Source organism: Ascaphus truei, chromosome 5 (assembly GCF_040206685.1).
Source record: "Ascaphus truei isolate aAscTru1 chromosome 5, aAscTru1.hap1, whole genome shotgun sequence".
Taxonomy (NCBI): Eukaryota; Metazoa; Chordata; class Amphibia; order Anura; family Ascaphidae; genus Ascaphus; species Ascaphus truei.
The window spans coordinates 26739649-26752857 of NC_134487.1; the positions used below are offsets into that span (position 1 = coordinate 26739649).

The 13209-nt window shown below is 41.9% G+C and overlaps 1 protein-coding gene across 2 annotated transcripts in view; it reads right to left on the bottom strand.

Annotated features, from left to right (window-relative positions):
- Positions 1-8994: 8994 nt before the first annotated feature.
- The window catches only part of DCLRE1C (DNA cross-link repair 1C), a 29012-nt gene continuing 24797 nt past the window's right edge, over positions 8995-13209 (bottom strand). For both annotated transcript variants that reach the window (XM_075599542.1, XM_075599541.1), the window contains exon 15: positions 8995-12879. In XM_075599542.1, coding sequence (XP_075455657.1) covers positions 11831-12879 — 1049 coding nt within the window. In that variant the 3' untranslated portion in view covers positions 8995-11830. The remainder of the gene's footprint in view (positions 12880-13209) is intronic.

Below are 13209 nucleotides of genomic sequence, written 5' to 3' on the forward strand. Positions count from 1 at the left end.
AATCCCACTGTCTGCTTTTCTGACGTTGAGCAAAGCAATTAACCCTCCAATTAACTGGGAGGTAAACACTCCATAAACATCACGAAACAGAGATAGATTTTCGCCATTAAGATGTTGGCAGTAGCCCAAAGGGCAAGCTCTTAATTTTTTTTGATCAGTCAAAAAATACAGATTGACTACTAGGAAACCGATTGGAGCTGAAGGTTCTAGCCTGGCATGGGATGGTATCCAGAAGTTGGCAGGACAGTCTGCATATAGGAAAAGATATGAAGCTAGATGGTTTTAAATGGAAACCATCTTCTGCCAGGAGAATAGTAACTGGATAATCAGGTCTGTCAGGCAACACTGGGCGGAGTGATTTCTACCTCAACGGCTATAAAACAAATTTCAAACAGTGGAGAATTCATCCAGATACTTGGCAGCATCAGATCCCTGGAACTCCTCTCTTGCTCTCCCCTTTCCACATTTGTCACCTAGCACAGCACCGATCTGGAGATGTGACGTTATACTGGTTAACAAATATTTGGGCATATTTTAGGAAAACACTGGTAAAGAAATGTGAAATGGAGTCACATAAGTTCACAGATTTTTGTGAATGCGAGCAAATGGTTTACACATCTCTAATGAGGAGGATTACCGATGTCACAAGCACATCTTGGCTCTGCATTAAGGTTGCACAATTGCATCATGTAAAGACTACAGGCACTGTTCTGGGCTGTTAAAGTTATCTAGCTGAAAAGACTAATGCAAGTTGCCACATATTACCTAATTACTTTGAGATCGTTATCAAATAAATGTTAAATAAATTAAGAAGGAGAATGTCCCAGTGTACATTAAAGTAGTTTAAAATATACGTACCAAAGATTGCATATAGGTGCTCAAGTACTTCAAGGGAATATTCTTTAGTCAAGAGAACAAAGCCAAGTTTACATAGATTGAAATAGAGGCCTCTCTTCTGAGTGAGTGAAATAAAACAATACCTTCTTGAAGGGGTCTTATACTCTTCTGAACCGGTCATTTTATTGTCCTTGGAGGTAAAGATCTGCAAACTTTGTTGATATCTGCACCCCTATAACCAGTGGTTGACAAATCACCAAAAAATCTACTCGCCACACAAAAAAAATCTACTCGCCACCTAGTACCAAACGTGTGCTGCTTGGGCCAATATTTACTCGCCCGGGGGTTAAATCCACTCGCCCGGGGCGAGCAAATGTATAGGTTTGTCGAACACTGCCTATAACATAATTTAAAGGTTCCCATAAATGCATTTCTTCAGTAAGACACCATTTAGCATTAGAAAGAAGAATCAACTCACTTTATATCTTCTCCACCCACTGATGAAGTCTCTGCCACAGTGTGATCAGCTGCCAGTACTAGAAATCCAGGATTTCTAGAGAAAAATCGGGGCCAGGGCACAGCCATAAGACCCAGGGTCAAAGTGTAGAAAAAGCTTTATTCTCTGAACATGAATAAAAACGATGCACAAAAACCCTCCTAATCATTTCTCACCAGATGGAGCTTTCTCAAGGAGTAACTCCTATTGTACACTTTGAGTCTGGCTCTTATGGCTGTGTGCTGCCCTGATCTTTCTCTTTGATCCTGGTTTAAACTAAAATGTAACACCACTGCTCAAGTTCATTTCTTGCCAATACATTATTCTTATTTGACTTGATTTATTGGCACCATATACACTCCCTACATATTTAATATATTCTAATTTGAAGCATAGAAAACATTTTCCCTGGTCATCTCATGGCAGTAGGCAGCAAAGAGTTAATCCCATCCTCTAGCTGAAGGTGGGACAGCGACAAAAGCAACAACCTCACTATGTAAAGCACCAGATCCATAGTTATGGCAGTCTTTCTGTCCTACTCTGCTGAGGGTTACGTTTTTTTGTTTTTCTTAGCAAGGAATTACCTGACTGTTCGTGCAGTCAATCCAGGGGTGCCCTCTGTGCCTCTGAAGCCTGTGGCTCCCACGCAGGACACTAATCGGGGCCCACCGTGACTCAGGTCTGTGCCTCATTCCACCATTTGTGGTAGGCCTTTGCAGAAAAACTACTTTTTTTTTCCCCCACGGCATTGATGCTCGTCAATGTAAAATGATGTGTGCGAGCATGCTCCGAGGGAGAGCATCGCGGTGACATCACCAGAAGTGAGGCGCCAAACATTTTCAAATGCCGGTTTGTACTGCGTGCACTTGCTTACTGCTATTAGCTGAAGCTGTGGGGGGAGAGCAGGCAGGTCGGGCGCAGGGGAACGTATGTGTACCCCTAGGTTAGAGTCCTCCAATACGGCTTGATCACGAACTCGCCTGGATAAAAATATAGATTCTACACACTCAGATCAACTTAAAGAATCTTAAGGGATACATCTATTCTTCAGAGGAAGAATTGAAGTGTGAAGATGGTCAGCGCAAACTCGTGGAACTCAAGATGATGATGAAGAATGGATCAGAATAAAATAAAATAATACACAATATTAGTGCATACATCAACATGTGTGGGGGGCAAGGGGGGAGGAGGGGGAGGGGTGGGGGATGGGAGGGAAGGGGTATTAGTGAATGCCACTAAATATACAGCAAATGAAACATAAGTAATTCGTTTCAGCGACTCACACGGGCTTGTGTGAGACTTCACCCTCAACGATGGATGTGGTGGGTAAATACAGACTCCTGAAGCGGAGTAATAATAGACAAAAAAACTCTCACGGCCTAATGTGAGTTTGTTCCCTCAGTGGGTGATGTCAGCCTGCTACGGTGATGTGGATACGTCTCAGTATTCTACCCCCAGTGGGTGTGGTGTATGAGTGGCTCCTCTCCCAGACGCCCAAAGTCTAATTCAGACTCTGTTCCATTCTTCATCATCATCTTGAGTTCCACGAGTTTGCGCTGACCATCTTCACACTTCAATTGCAACCATAAGAAGGACTCGGGTTGTCTTCTTCAAGGTCAAGCAGCTGCATAATCAACAAAAAGGGCCAGTATATATTTTATACTATTACACATTTTCTACAATTTTTTAATATTTAATAATTCCTAGGCGTCTAGTATTTTTTAGCCACATATCCAGTCCACATCCAGTCTTCAGAGGAAGAAGACTGGGACGATGATTCTTGGTTCTTCATGGAGTTCGTTCCACCTCTTAAGCCAGTGAGAGACGTCTTGGATGTGCAAGATGATGTGGAAATTGCCAAAGTTCAGGACAGATTTTTTTTTTTGAGGAGCCCAGAAGAAGACATTGACCTTTAGTCCATAAGGTTGTAACTGATTTTCATAGAATGGGTACAGCCAGACAAGAGTGGTCGTATCCATAAAGTTATCAAAGATGTGCCCCTTTTCCGATCAAGAGTCAAGATCCTGAGAGGTGCTGACAAAAATGGATGCAGTTATTTCTAGGATTGGGAAAAAACAACTACTCCTTTGGAAGATACAACATTCTTTAAGGACATAATGGACAGGAGAATGGAAAACGTGTTCAAAAAGCATTTTCTGGATGCAGGCACTGCTTGCAAGTCCACCATAACTACTGCCTCCCTTCCAAGAGCACTAAAAATGTGAATGTGCAACGTTGAAGAAGCAGTGGAGAAAGGAGTTGCAAGAGTAGCCATGAAGGATGACCCACCGGAGGTCAAACTTGCAGGGAACTACATCAGCCTTCCTTTGACTCAAAATAGCAGCCAGATCCATGGCATTATCAGTCGCTGCCAGAAGGGTGTTGTGGCTCAGACTATGGCATAAATGTTCCATCCCCTTTGAAGATCTTCTATGTAGCAAAGATTTTGATGCTATTGTTTCCAGATCTACATGAGGAAAATGCATTTTTCTGCCATAGGAAAGGAGGCTGAGAATAGTTTATGGCTACACTCTACCATCAGACAAACGTTTTCTGGGATGCAAGATCATACAGACCTGGCTAACCATAGTGGAAATGTTCAGGGGCCCCCAACATCTGCATGAGATAAAGTGGGTTCCGCTGCTCGCAGTAGATGAAACTCGAAAGGAATAAGAACTTTATTCCCTATAGTGCTTTTCTCCCAATGGAACACAAAGCGCTTCACAATTACACTGTAGTGTGCTCGAAGCCGATGAGCTTACGATCTGTTTTTGATGCCCGAGACAGTGAGATACACTTGCTCAAGGTCACAAGGGACCCACTCTATTTCAGCCGGATGGGTTGTTGTTGATTGACATAGTAATTTCTAAAATTCAACAAAGAATGTAAATGTTTCTTAAAAAAAAAAAAAAAAAAAAAAGGCTATCTATAAAATAAAACGACGAAAGTGCTTTAAAGACTTAAAAGACCTCATGAAGCAACAAGGTTGTAGAGGAAGTCACAGTAGCTCAACGAAGAAAAGATGTCTAGTCAGTCCATTTTTTGTTAAAGCCAATAGGGCCATTGGGGAGCTGCAGCTTCTGGCTGCCTGAAGCGGAGGTTTGGGGCCTCAGCTCCAGAGAACTGACTGCTCACGCTGGTTTCATATACAGCATACACTACTGGTTAGTTTGCTTATCCTCTGACACGCGCGACAGGAGTCTCCTTTTACATTTTCAAAGTCTCCAGCAGATCAGTTGCTGTGAAACACTGATTTCCCCTTAGAGGTATTTCTACCCTCTGTGCTGCAGAGAAGGTCTCTCGGGCTCAGGACCCACCGAAACATTGGATCCCCTATAACAGCTATCATTTGGGGGCATACTCCTACCTGTAACATCTCCATGGAGTTTATCATTCCGATACTGATTCTCAATTTCCTGCTTGTATTTGGATTCATGCACAAATATTTAATCTTTGCCCCATCTGAACCATTCAATACAGTGGAACATTCAATCCAATCATCATTCAGCAGGATTTTGCTCAAACGACTCACCATTGGTAATATTTTAATTGGAGAGAAGATGAGGTGAGTGATCACCCCAAATGGCGGGTGCTACAGAGTAAAGTCCCACCACATGTGTAGTTTCAAATATGCCAATAATCCGGATAATGAAGTCAGAGAATAAGCAGTGAAAACAAGTAAAGCCAAATCCAATGATAACCCCTAGTATGGGGGAAAGCCTAGCGGTGTGGTATAGATGAGATAGGGATGACCGGGGGGGGGGGGGGGGGTCTCTCGACCGGCACCGGACCCCTTCACTGAAAACCACATATACGGCAATCTACCTGGGGAGGCTCTGTCAGTAAAAGTATTGAAATCCACTTACTGCGGCTCTGACTGCATCCGGATCAGCGTGCTGCAAGCTGTGTAGACTGTCCAAGGGGAAAAACCTCTCACTGAAGAGAGATGAAGCAGCGGGCACTGCAGGGCAAAAAGATTGTAAAGGCTGGACTGGCTTTGTCAAAGCCCATTGCTGGTGAAACGTGTCAGAGTATACTGCAGGACCTTCCTCTTTTTATCCTTGTCTGCTAATGGTTTACTAAAGTATTTCTATTTTTGCGCAGTCCAGCCTTTGCAGTCTTTTTGCCCTGCAGTGCCCGCTGCTTCCTCTCTTCAGTGAGAGGTTTTTCCCCTTGTAATATTTTAATGTAATATTTAATTGTTCCATTTATATTATTGAATGTTTTCATCCTGGCTGAATTTTTCACTTGTTTTTTTGGTTATCTAGTATTGTTAGGAACGCCAGTTTCATGTGAAGCTGCTACGTCTCCAGATTCCCCTGCCTTTGTTTTTAAATATATATTTATATTGACTTCAGTTTTTATTCTTATTTCACATTTGCGCCACCTTAATTATAAAATTGTTTAATTTGCATTATACACTTTTTTTGTGAACATTATAGATCACTAAGAATATTAACATTCAATCCGTTACACACACATTGGTTGACACACTTTCCACATATTAGTGTGCATTGTAGTGCCGATTTAACACACACACACACACACACACACACACACACACACACACACACACACACACACACACACACACACACACACACACACACACACACACACACACACTTTTCATATGGCAGTACGCACCAGTTCTCCCTCCCCAATGTTCTTGGACTGCATTAAACACTTTGAGTTCTTTTATACTAGCTTGGGGAAAATAGATGTCCATCATGCCTACAGGGTTGGTGTCTTATATAGGAATTGAGGTTGATTTGGGAGGTTGTCCTACCTTCAGGTAAAGGGTGGGATTAACATCCTGGTGCATACTGCCATGAGAAGACTCCAGCAAAGGAAAAATGACCGTAAGAATGGAAACAATGTCTTTTCTCAAGTTTTCGCAGGTAAAACAGACTTGGCATGGAAGAAAAAAAATACTCCAGCAGTATCATCTCAATAAAAATTAGAAACAAAACTTTATTAAACAGTTGGTAATTCTTTTTTTCAGTCAAGGAATGGATACAAACTTGATCTATTTAAAAAAAAAAAATCTCATAAGTTGCTCTCAGGCATGTGTAGGAGCTAAACAAGTATGATACCATGAGTATATTTTAACATTATCCAAAACGTATTTGTTTTAGTGAAAATTGAATTTCTTAGCAGATGGAAAAGTTACATCGGCAATGTGATTGTATTATGTAAACAAGCATCGTGCCTGGCTAATAATATTAAATACATAATGGAGATGAGCAGAAATAAATATTTGCTGTAGACTTTGATGCTTACTGTGCTATTCATTCTGTTAGTAGTTTGTTTGGTTTATCCAGCAATTGTCTAAGGAAAACCAGAAATCTGTTGCAGGGACTGAGCTGCAGAGCAGTGTCCGGCGGGAAAATGAGCCATTTCAAGTCACAAAGGAGTCTGCATCATACCGTATAACAGATGGTCTAATACAGGGGTGCGCAAACTGGCGGGTGCGAGATTTTCTGGGGACAGCGCTTACAGAGTCCCCGCGCTCTTCCCCAAAACATGTAAATTAAATGCCGGGGGACCGCGCAAGGCCTCTAAGTTTCCGTACCTTGAGTCGGGTGAGAGCAGGTAGAGGAGGGGCGCAGGCTGAAAAGTTTGCAAAGAAGTGCCAGAGTTTGCTCTGCCACTTCTCCCCTTTCTTCATAGTCTACCCATTGGATGGAGGCACACCTGGGGACCACTCATCTTCAGATCACATGGACGTTGCAGCACTCAGAGCGAGTCAATTGCTTGCTACATGTTTTCCTGTTATGGATCTTAGGACACTTGGTACAGTCTAGGGCTGTGTTTATGCTTATCGTTCTTGGCTTTATTGCATACACTGGTCTCACGTCATTAGTGAGCTCATTATCCAGGACCCTACACCCAATACCTGTCTTCAATCAAGTTTAATTTTTGTCCGTCCCCCCCCCCACTAGTATCCATTTATTCCTTAAACAATTTTCTGTATTGGTCTTTAGTATTACGCACTCACATCTCCTGAAAAGTTTGCACACCCCGGTCTAATATATTGTGTTCAAATCAGAGAAAGGCTTTGTAGAGAGCCAAAACATTGATAGAAAGCATATAACGTTTAATGCAAAACTAGGTCCTGGAGTGCCTGCTTCCACCTTTTCTGTAGTCCATTTACCAGCGGTTTGCACCCAGTTAGGACGCTACCTTCAGTGGCGTGCCACTGTATTTCTATATTTATGTTGGTCCACTAAAAATGTATCACAAAAACCTGTGGCATAAACATAAGAGGCCAATTTATATCAGTCTCCCTGCTGCAAAGTTCAGAGAGAAAAAAAAACCACCCACAGATTTCAGTTAGTATATTTACATTTGATAAATTATAGTTCTGTTTTTGTGCTCCAATCTTTACCCACTTTGCAGCTGGAAAATGTGAATAAATGAACTGCCCAGACCGCTAGTGTGCTGTGCATGTGGAATGTGAGGTGGATGCCTGGGGTGAGTTTAAAGGTATTCTTTGTAATACAAAAAAAACGACCCGAGAAGGCAATCCGTAAATCTTATCCTATTGAAAACAATTAACATGATAAGTAGAAAATTCTAGTATCTCTAAATATTACAACGGAACAAAAAAAAACAATGACCATTACGTGGAATGAATAGAAAGAAATCCCTGATAAAATGTATAGGTACAGTACTATACAGGTGCAAAAATGTTTCTCCATAATAAATGGAAAATAGCAGGATTGTATTTTAAAGTGATATTGTGTTTGTTATGGTCAGTGTTCGACAAACCTATACATTTGCACGCCCTGGGCGAGTGGATTTAACATCGTGGCGAGCTCCTAATTGGCCCAAGCAGCACACGTGTGTTACTAGGTGGCGAGTAGATTTTTTTGTGATTTGTCGACCACTGGTTATAGTAATTTCCCTTTGAAAGGAATATTTTTATAAAAAAAAAAATCAGAACAGATGAATATAACATTTGTGATTAATGGAGGCAGTATAATGGCTGCACATTTTAAAGCAGCAGTCCTTGGTTTTCGCCAGATAGAAAGGATTTTGTCCAGCAGGCAGAAAATAGCCACATGGCCAGGCTTGCTCTGGCAGCCAATAGAAAGTGGCAACATCAGACGTAGTCTGTAATTTCCACTGGGGACCTCACTCATCTCACACAGACAACAAAAAACCCAACACCTTATAACTCAGAAACCAGGGGGTGTCCGGAGGTCAGGGGGGAACCAAGCCACTCTGGGTCCCCCTGGTTCATGTGCATAATTAAAAAAACAAACAAAAATATCTACATACACAAACATGGGGACAGCTGCTTTAACCTTTACATTGTACTGGAGCGATCACATGACACGGATGGAAGTGGAGCGGTCAGTCTGATGTGCTGCTAGAAAATGAGAAAGTGCCCATGATGTACTGATGCAGCAACGAGTATCCGAACACTTGCCTTTGAAAATCTGGGGCAATCTTTCAGTAATGCTGCAACATTTCTGTGACATTTCTGCAAAACAGACTAATGGCCCATCGGATTAACACAGCGGGGTCCCTGGCAGTCTCATTCAGTTTGAAAGGAACTGCCAGGGACCTCTGCTGTATTAATCCGATGGGCCATTAGTCGGTCTGCAGAAATGTCACAGAAATGTCGCATCATTACTGGGAGATTGCCCCAGATTTTCCCAGGCAAGTGTTAGAATACTCGTGGCTGCATCAGTAACCAGATACAGCGTAAGGGCTAAATTAGCTCATCTAACAATGAGGTCACTGTTGTATTGTAAAGAAACGATGGTGCGGTTCAGAGGGTCTCAGAGCTGCAAGCTCCATCGAAGCAAATTTGGATTTTGCAATATTACAATGCAGGTTACACTATTTTTAAAATGCAGTCACACGGTGCTAAAAAAAATGTCTACACTTGTGAAACGTTAAGTTATCTTCAAAGCTTGTTAAGTGCCGTTTTCAGCCAGAAAGGGAAATTGCGTTAACGATAACAGACTTTAGTGCTAATGAGATGCAATAGAGGTGTTCCCCCCCAACGCCGCCTCTACACATAGGTCCATTAAAGTTGAACGCAGGGATGCTTATATATATGTTGTGGTCATTTTGGGGGTTCAATAGGAGCTTGTTAGGTGTCCAGTATGTTTTACAATTCTTGTCCAGCTAGTCATGGCTGATTGGAGGGTGGCAACCTCCTTCCTAATTTAAGCTCACCCCCTCCCACATTTAAATGGTTATGGGCTCACTCCATAGCATCTTCCACTCAGGGGAACTTGCCTGCTTGCAGTTTGGCTGTGACATCTCTAATACAGAGTGCTTTTCCTGGTAATGTACAGGTTAATAAAAGCTTCAGTCAGACTCAGAACTTTGCAACTAATATTGACAGATTTACTATAAATCATTCTTCCTGTTATTACACAGGTTATTAAGAATTTATATTAGCGTTAGGGACCCCTGATATGTGGTCTGCCTTGGCGTTGGCTCAGGGGCTTACAACAATTTTGGCCAAAAATGTCAAACTAAAAGACCATTTTACTTATTAGATATTTATACATATATATATTTAGGCACTGTACCGTGTATGAGTCTCACTGGATGTGCTAAAAACTGAGCTTTGTCTGTGTTTTATGTTCTGTCTCTGGTTTTAAAATATATATTGCCATGCTCAGTAGCACTCCTCTGTGACACTCATATGCTTATATATATGTTGTGGTCATTTTGGGGGTTCAATAGGAGCTTGTTAGGTGTCCAGTATGTTGAACGCAGGGATTTAACAGACCCTGGATGGGTGTAACACGGTTAGGTAGGATTTAACATTACTTACAGATGTAGTGAGGCTTGCTGTGTCTAGAGCTGCGGCTGCGGCGACGATGCTGCTGCGGGGCGCCATTCTTCCAGATCAGACCCCCCCTCAGGCACCAGGGAAGTTCTGTTCTCATAGCTTGACACAGCACCAAAAACAGTCAATCTTGCTACATCTGTACGTCGTTATGTCCCTCTCCTATCATCGCTTAACTTTACACAACGATTCTGGGTCTGACTGAGAGGAGCGATCCCTTTTGCTAAGACATGCTTAACACCATGTTATTTGAAGTTAACACATGATAGTGGTAACTTAACATATCTTTAAGGCAATGCTAACGAGTTAAACAACAGCTGTTGTCTTTGCATATAATTAGCTTTGTGGATATGCGTTAACCACTAAAAAAAAAAAGTCTGTTAAATGATTTGCAGAATGGCCAAGTTAATTGACCTTTGTGAGCCATCTTGGATTTGTGATGTCTTTTGTGACATCACATTTGTGACCTTTCCAGAAAAAGTAGTTGCTGAGGCACCTCACCACACTGCAGCCAGTCTGATATCATTATTAAGGTTCTCTATTAATTCCCGAGAAAGCATAGATCTCCTTAAATCTTATATTTCTTCATTAAAAAAAAAAAAAAAATGTTAGCAGTAAACATGATGGATGAAGCTTGTTTTTAAATATCTTAACTCTTCACTACTCCCCACAGTGCAACATTAGGACCTGTAACATAATGAGCTGTGTGTCCAACGCAGTTTCTACACCAAGTTCAAACACTGCTCAATGCAAGTTATTGCTTTCAGAGAAATCTTCTGGATACTAACCAGTAATGGATTTTCGCGAGTGAAGTATGTGAATGTAGAAGAGAAGTCCGTGTTTATAAGTCACATCCCACAAGGTTCCTGAACATATCGGATTCCAGGTATTTTTTATGGAATTAATTAATAATAAATAATAAATTATTATTATTAATTCATGCATTGCATGGTCCATGGCATACGGGCTGTGACTTTACACCGACAGGCCACAAATCGGTTTTGATTCTTTTTCAGGAAAGACAAAATCGAGTATATATCTGCATGTCTTCGACTTGCCCCCAAACCTCTCTCGTTCACCTCATTGTCACATATCAAACAGTGGTTCCGCTAGTAAGTAACAAGCATGCACATAGTGGACATGGTCACTTTTATCCTCCTCTCCGTTTTGTACACATTCCTTAAGGCTTTTTGCCAGCTGCATTACCCAGCTTGTACCTACCAAGCATATACTGATGGGCGGATCTACTCGCTGGTCTGCAGCTCAACTCCAAAAAGGACAATGGTGTGAAGGTAGCAGATTTGGGGACATGCAAATACATACAAACATCAGGCTCCGTTTCACAAGACCAATTTATTAAAATATCAATATTTTGGCGGCATTATGCACCTTCAGGGTTGTGTATCCGACGTAGATGCACAATGTCATAAATTGAAGTCCAGTGAAGCCGACCATGGTTTTTATATGTATTCATGGTTTATCAGCTACCCCTTGCATGGGGCTCACCAGTAGCCTCGTTATTACTATCCCACTACCGATTCTAGTTATCAGAGTATATCCCTTTCTCTTCATAGACGACATGCAGATACACTCATGGGTTCTCCGTCTTTGCTGTACTTTGTATGGTGGAGGGTTTGGGGCACTTTGTTACCCACCATGACCTAATTGTAACTTGATTAAGCAGGATCTTCTTTATCGGTCATGAGTGAGTCACCTGTAGCCAGCCTCTCATACAGAACCTGCAGCATGTCTGGCTTTGGCTGTTCCGCACCGGGGGTAGAAGGAATTTCAAAGTCAGAGGAACTTTGAGAGTCTGACCTGAGATCAGAGCTCTGTGATACAGAGTCACTTTTGTGTGCATTTAGTTTGCATTCTCCTTCATCTTTAACAGCTGGCGCCATATGTGAAATAATTGTACCAGTCATCTCTTCGCCTTGTTCATTGGTCTTACTGCTCTGCACTTCTTTGGGCCGGGACACTCCAGGAGCCGGACGTTCTGCGATGGTTGTTAAATGGGGAGGGTATCTTTTTGAAAGGCAAAAGTCCACAGCTTTCTTTTCTTGAGAGGTTAGCAGCACAGTGTCAGCTTGACTATCCCCGCCTTGGCTACCTTGCTCGGAGATGTGGGTGGACTGGGAAGAATTCGCAGAGGAAATATGAGTTGAGTCATCAGAATCGCTGAGCACCATCGGTGACTGAGAGCTTCTGCCTTCCCCTGAAATTTTTGGCGAATGGGAACCTTTGCCTTCCAAAGAATCTGGGGTGCATTCTTCGGTGTCTGAGACATCGTCTCTTGTCACGGCGTGACGATTGAAGAAAACATCCCACTGAGGCATAGCATCATCCTCTGGTTCAGGAGTTACTTTCTGTAAACCGCTATCAACCAATGTGTTCTTCCCACTTGAGTCTCCTGCTGCCAAGGGACTTTCTGAACTTATGACAACAACTGGAGGTATAAGAGGGGGCACTTCTGCTTGGATGTCTTCATCCTCTTCCTCATCCTCATCCTCCCCATTGGATTCCTCACAGTCGATGTAGTCTACTCTCAAGGCAGAGTGCACTGGGGTTCCTTTAAAGTTCTCCATCAGTCTACCAACTTCCTCATTGGCTGCAGATAACATTTTATCCTCGGTTATCTCTGGCTTCCAGTTGTACTCCTTGGGAATCTTGCGTTTCAAATGCGTTAACGGGTTATCATCAAAAAGACCTTCAACAAAGTCCTCATCTGTTAGAGAGAGGAAAAAACAATATATTTTTTTCTGCTAAAACAACAAAAAGATGATTGCCCTTATGTGGCATATTAGAGTTTTCTAATAATTAATTCAAAGGTGCGATACATTCAATTTTTCTAATAAAAAGTAAGGGAAATTGTTAAAATACACAGATACCCAGTAAGCTCATATAAACCCCAAAAATTACCACCAAATATATATATGTATATAAGTGTCAAAACGACTGCTACAGAGCGGGGCACTGTATACTACAAAAAAACAAAACACAAAGAGAGCCCAGAGCTACTTCCAATATGACAAAAATACACAGTGAAATAAATACA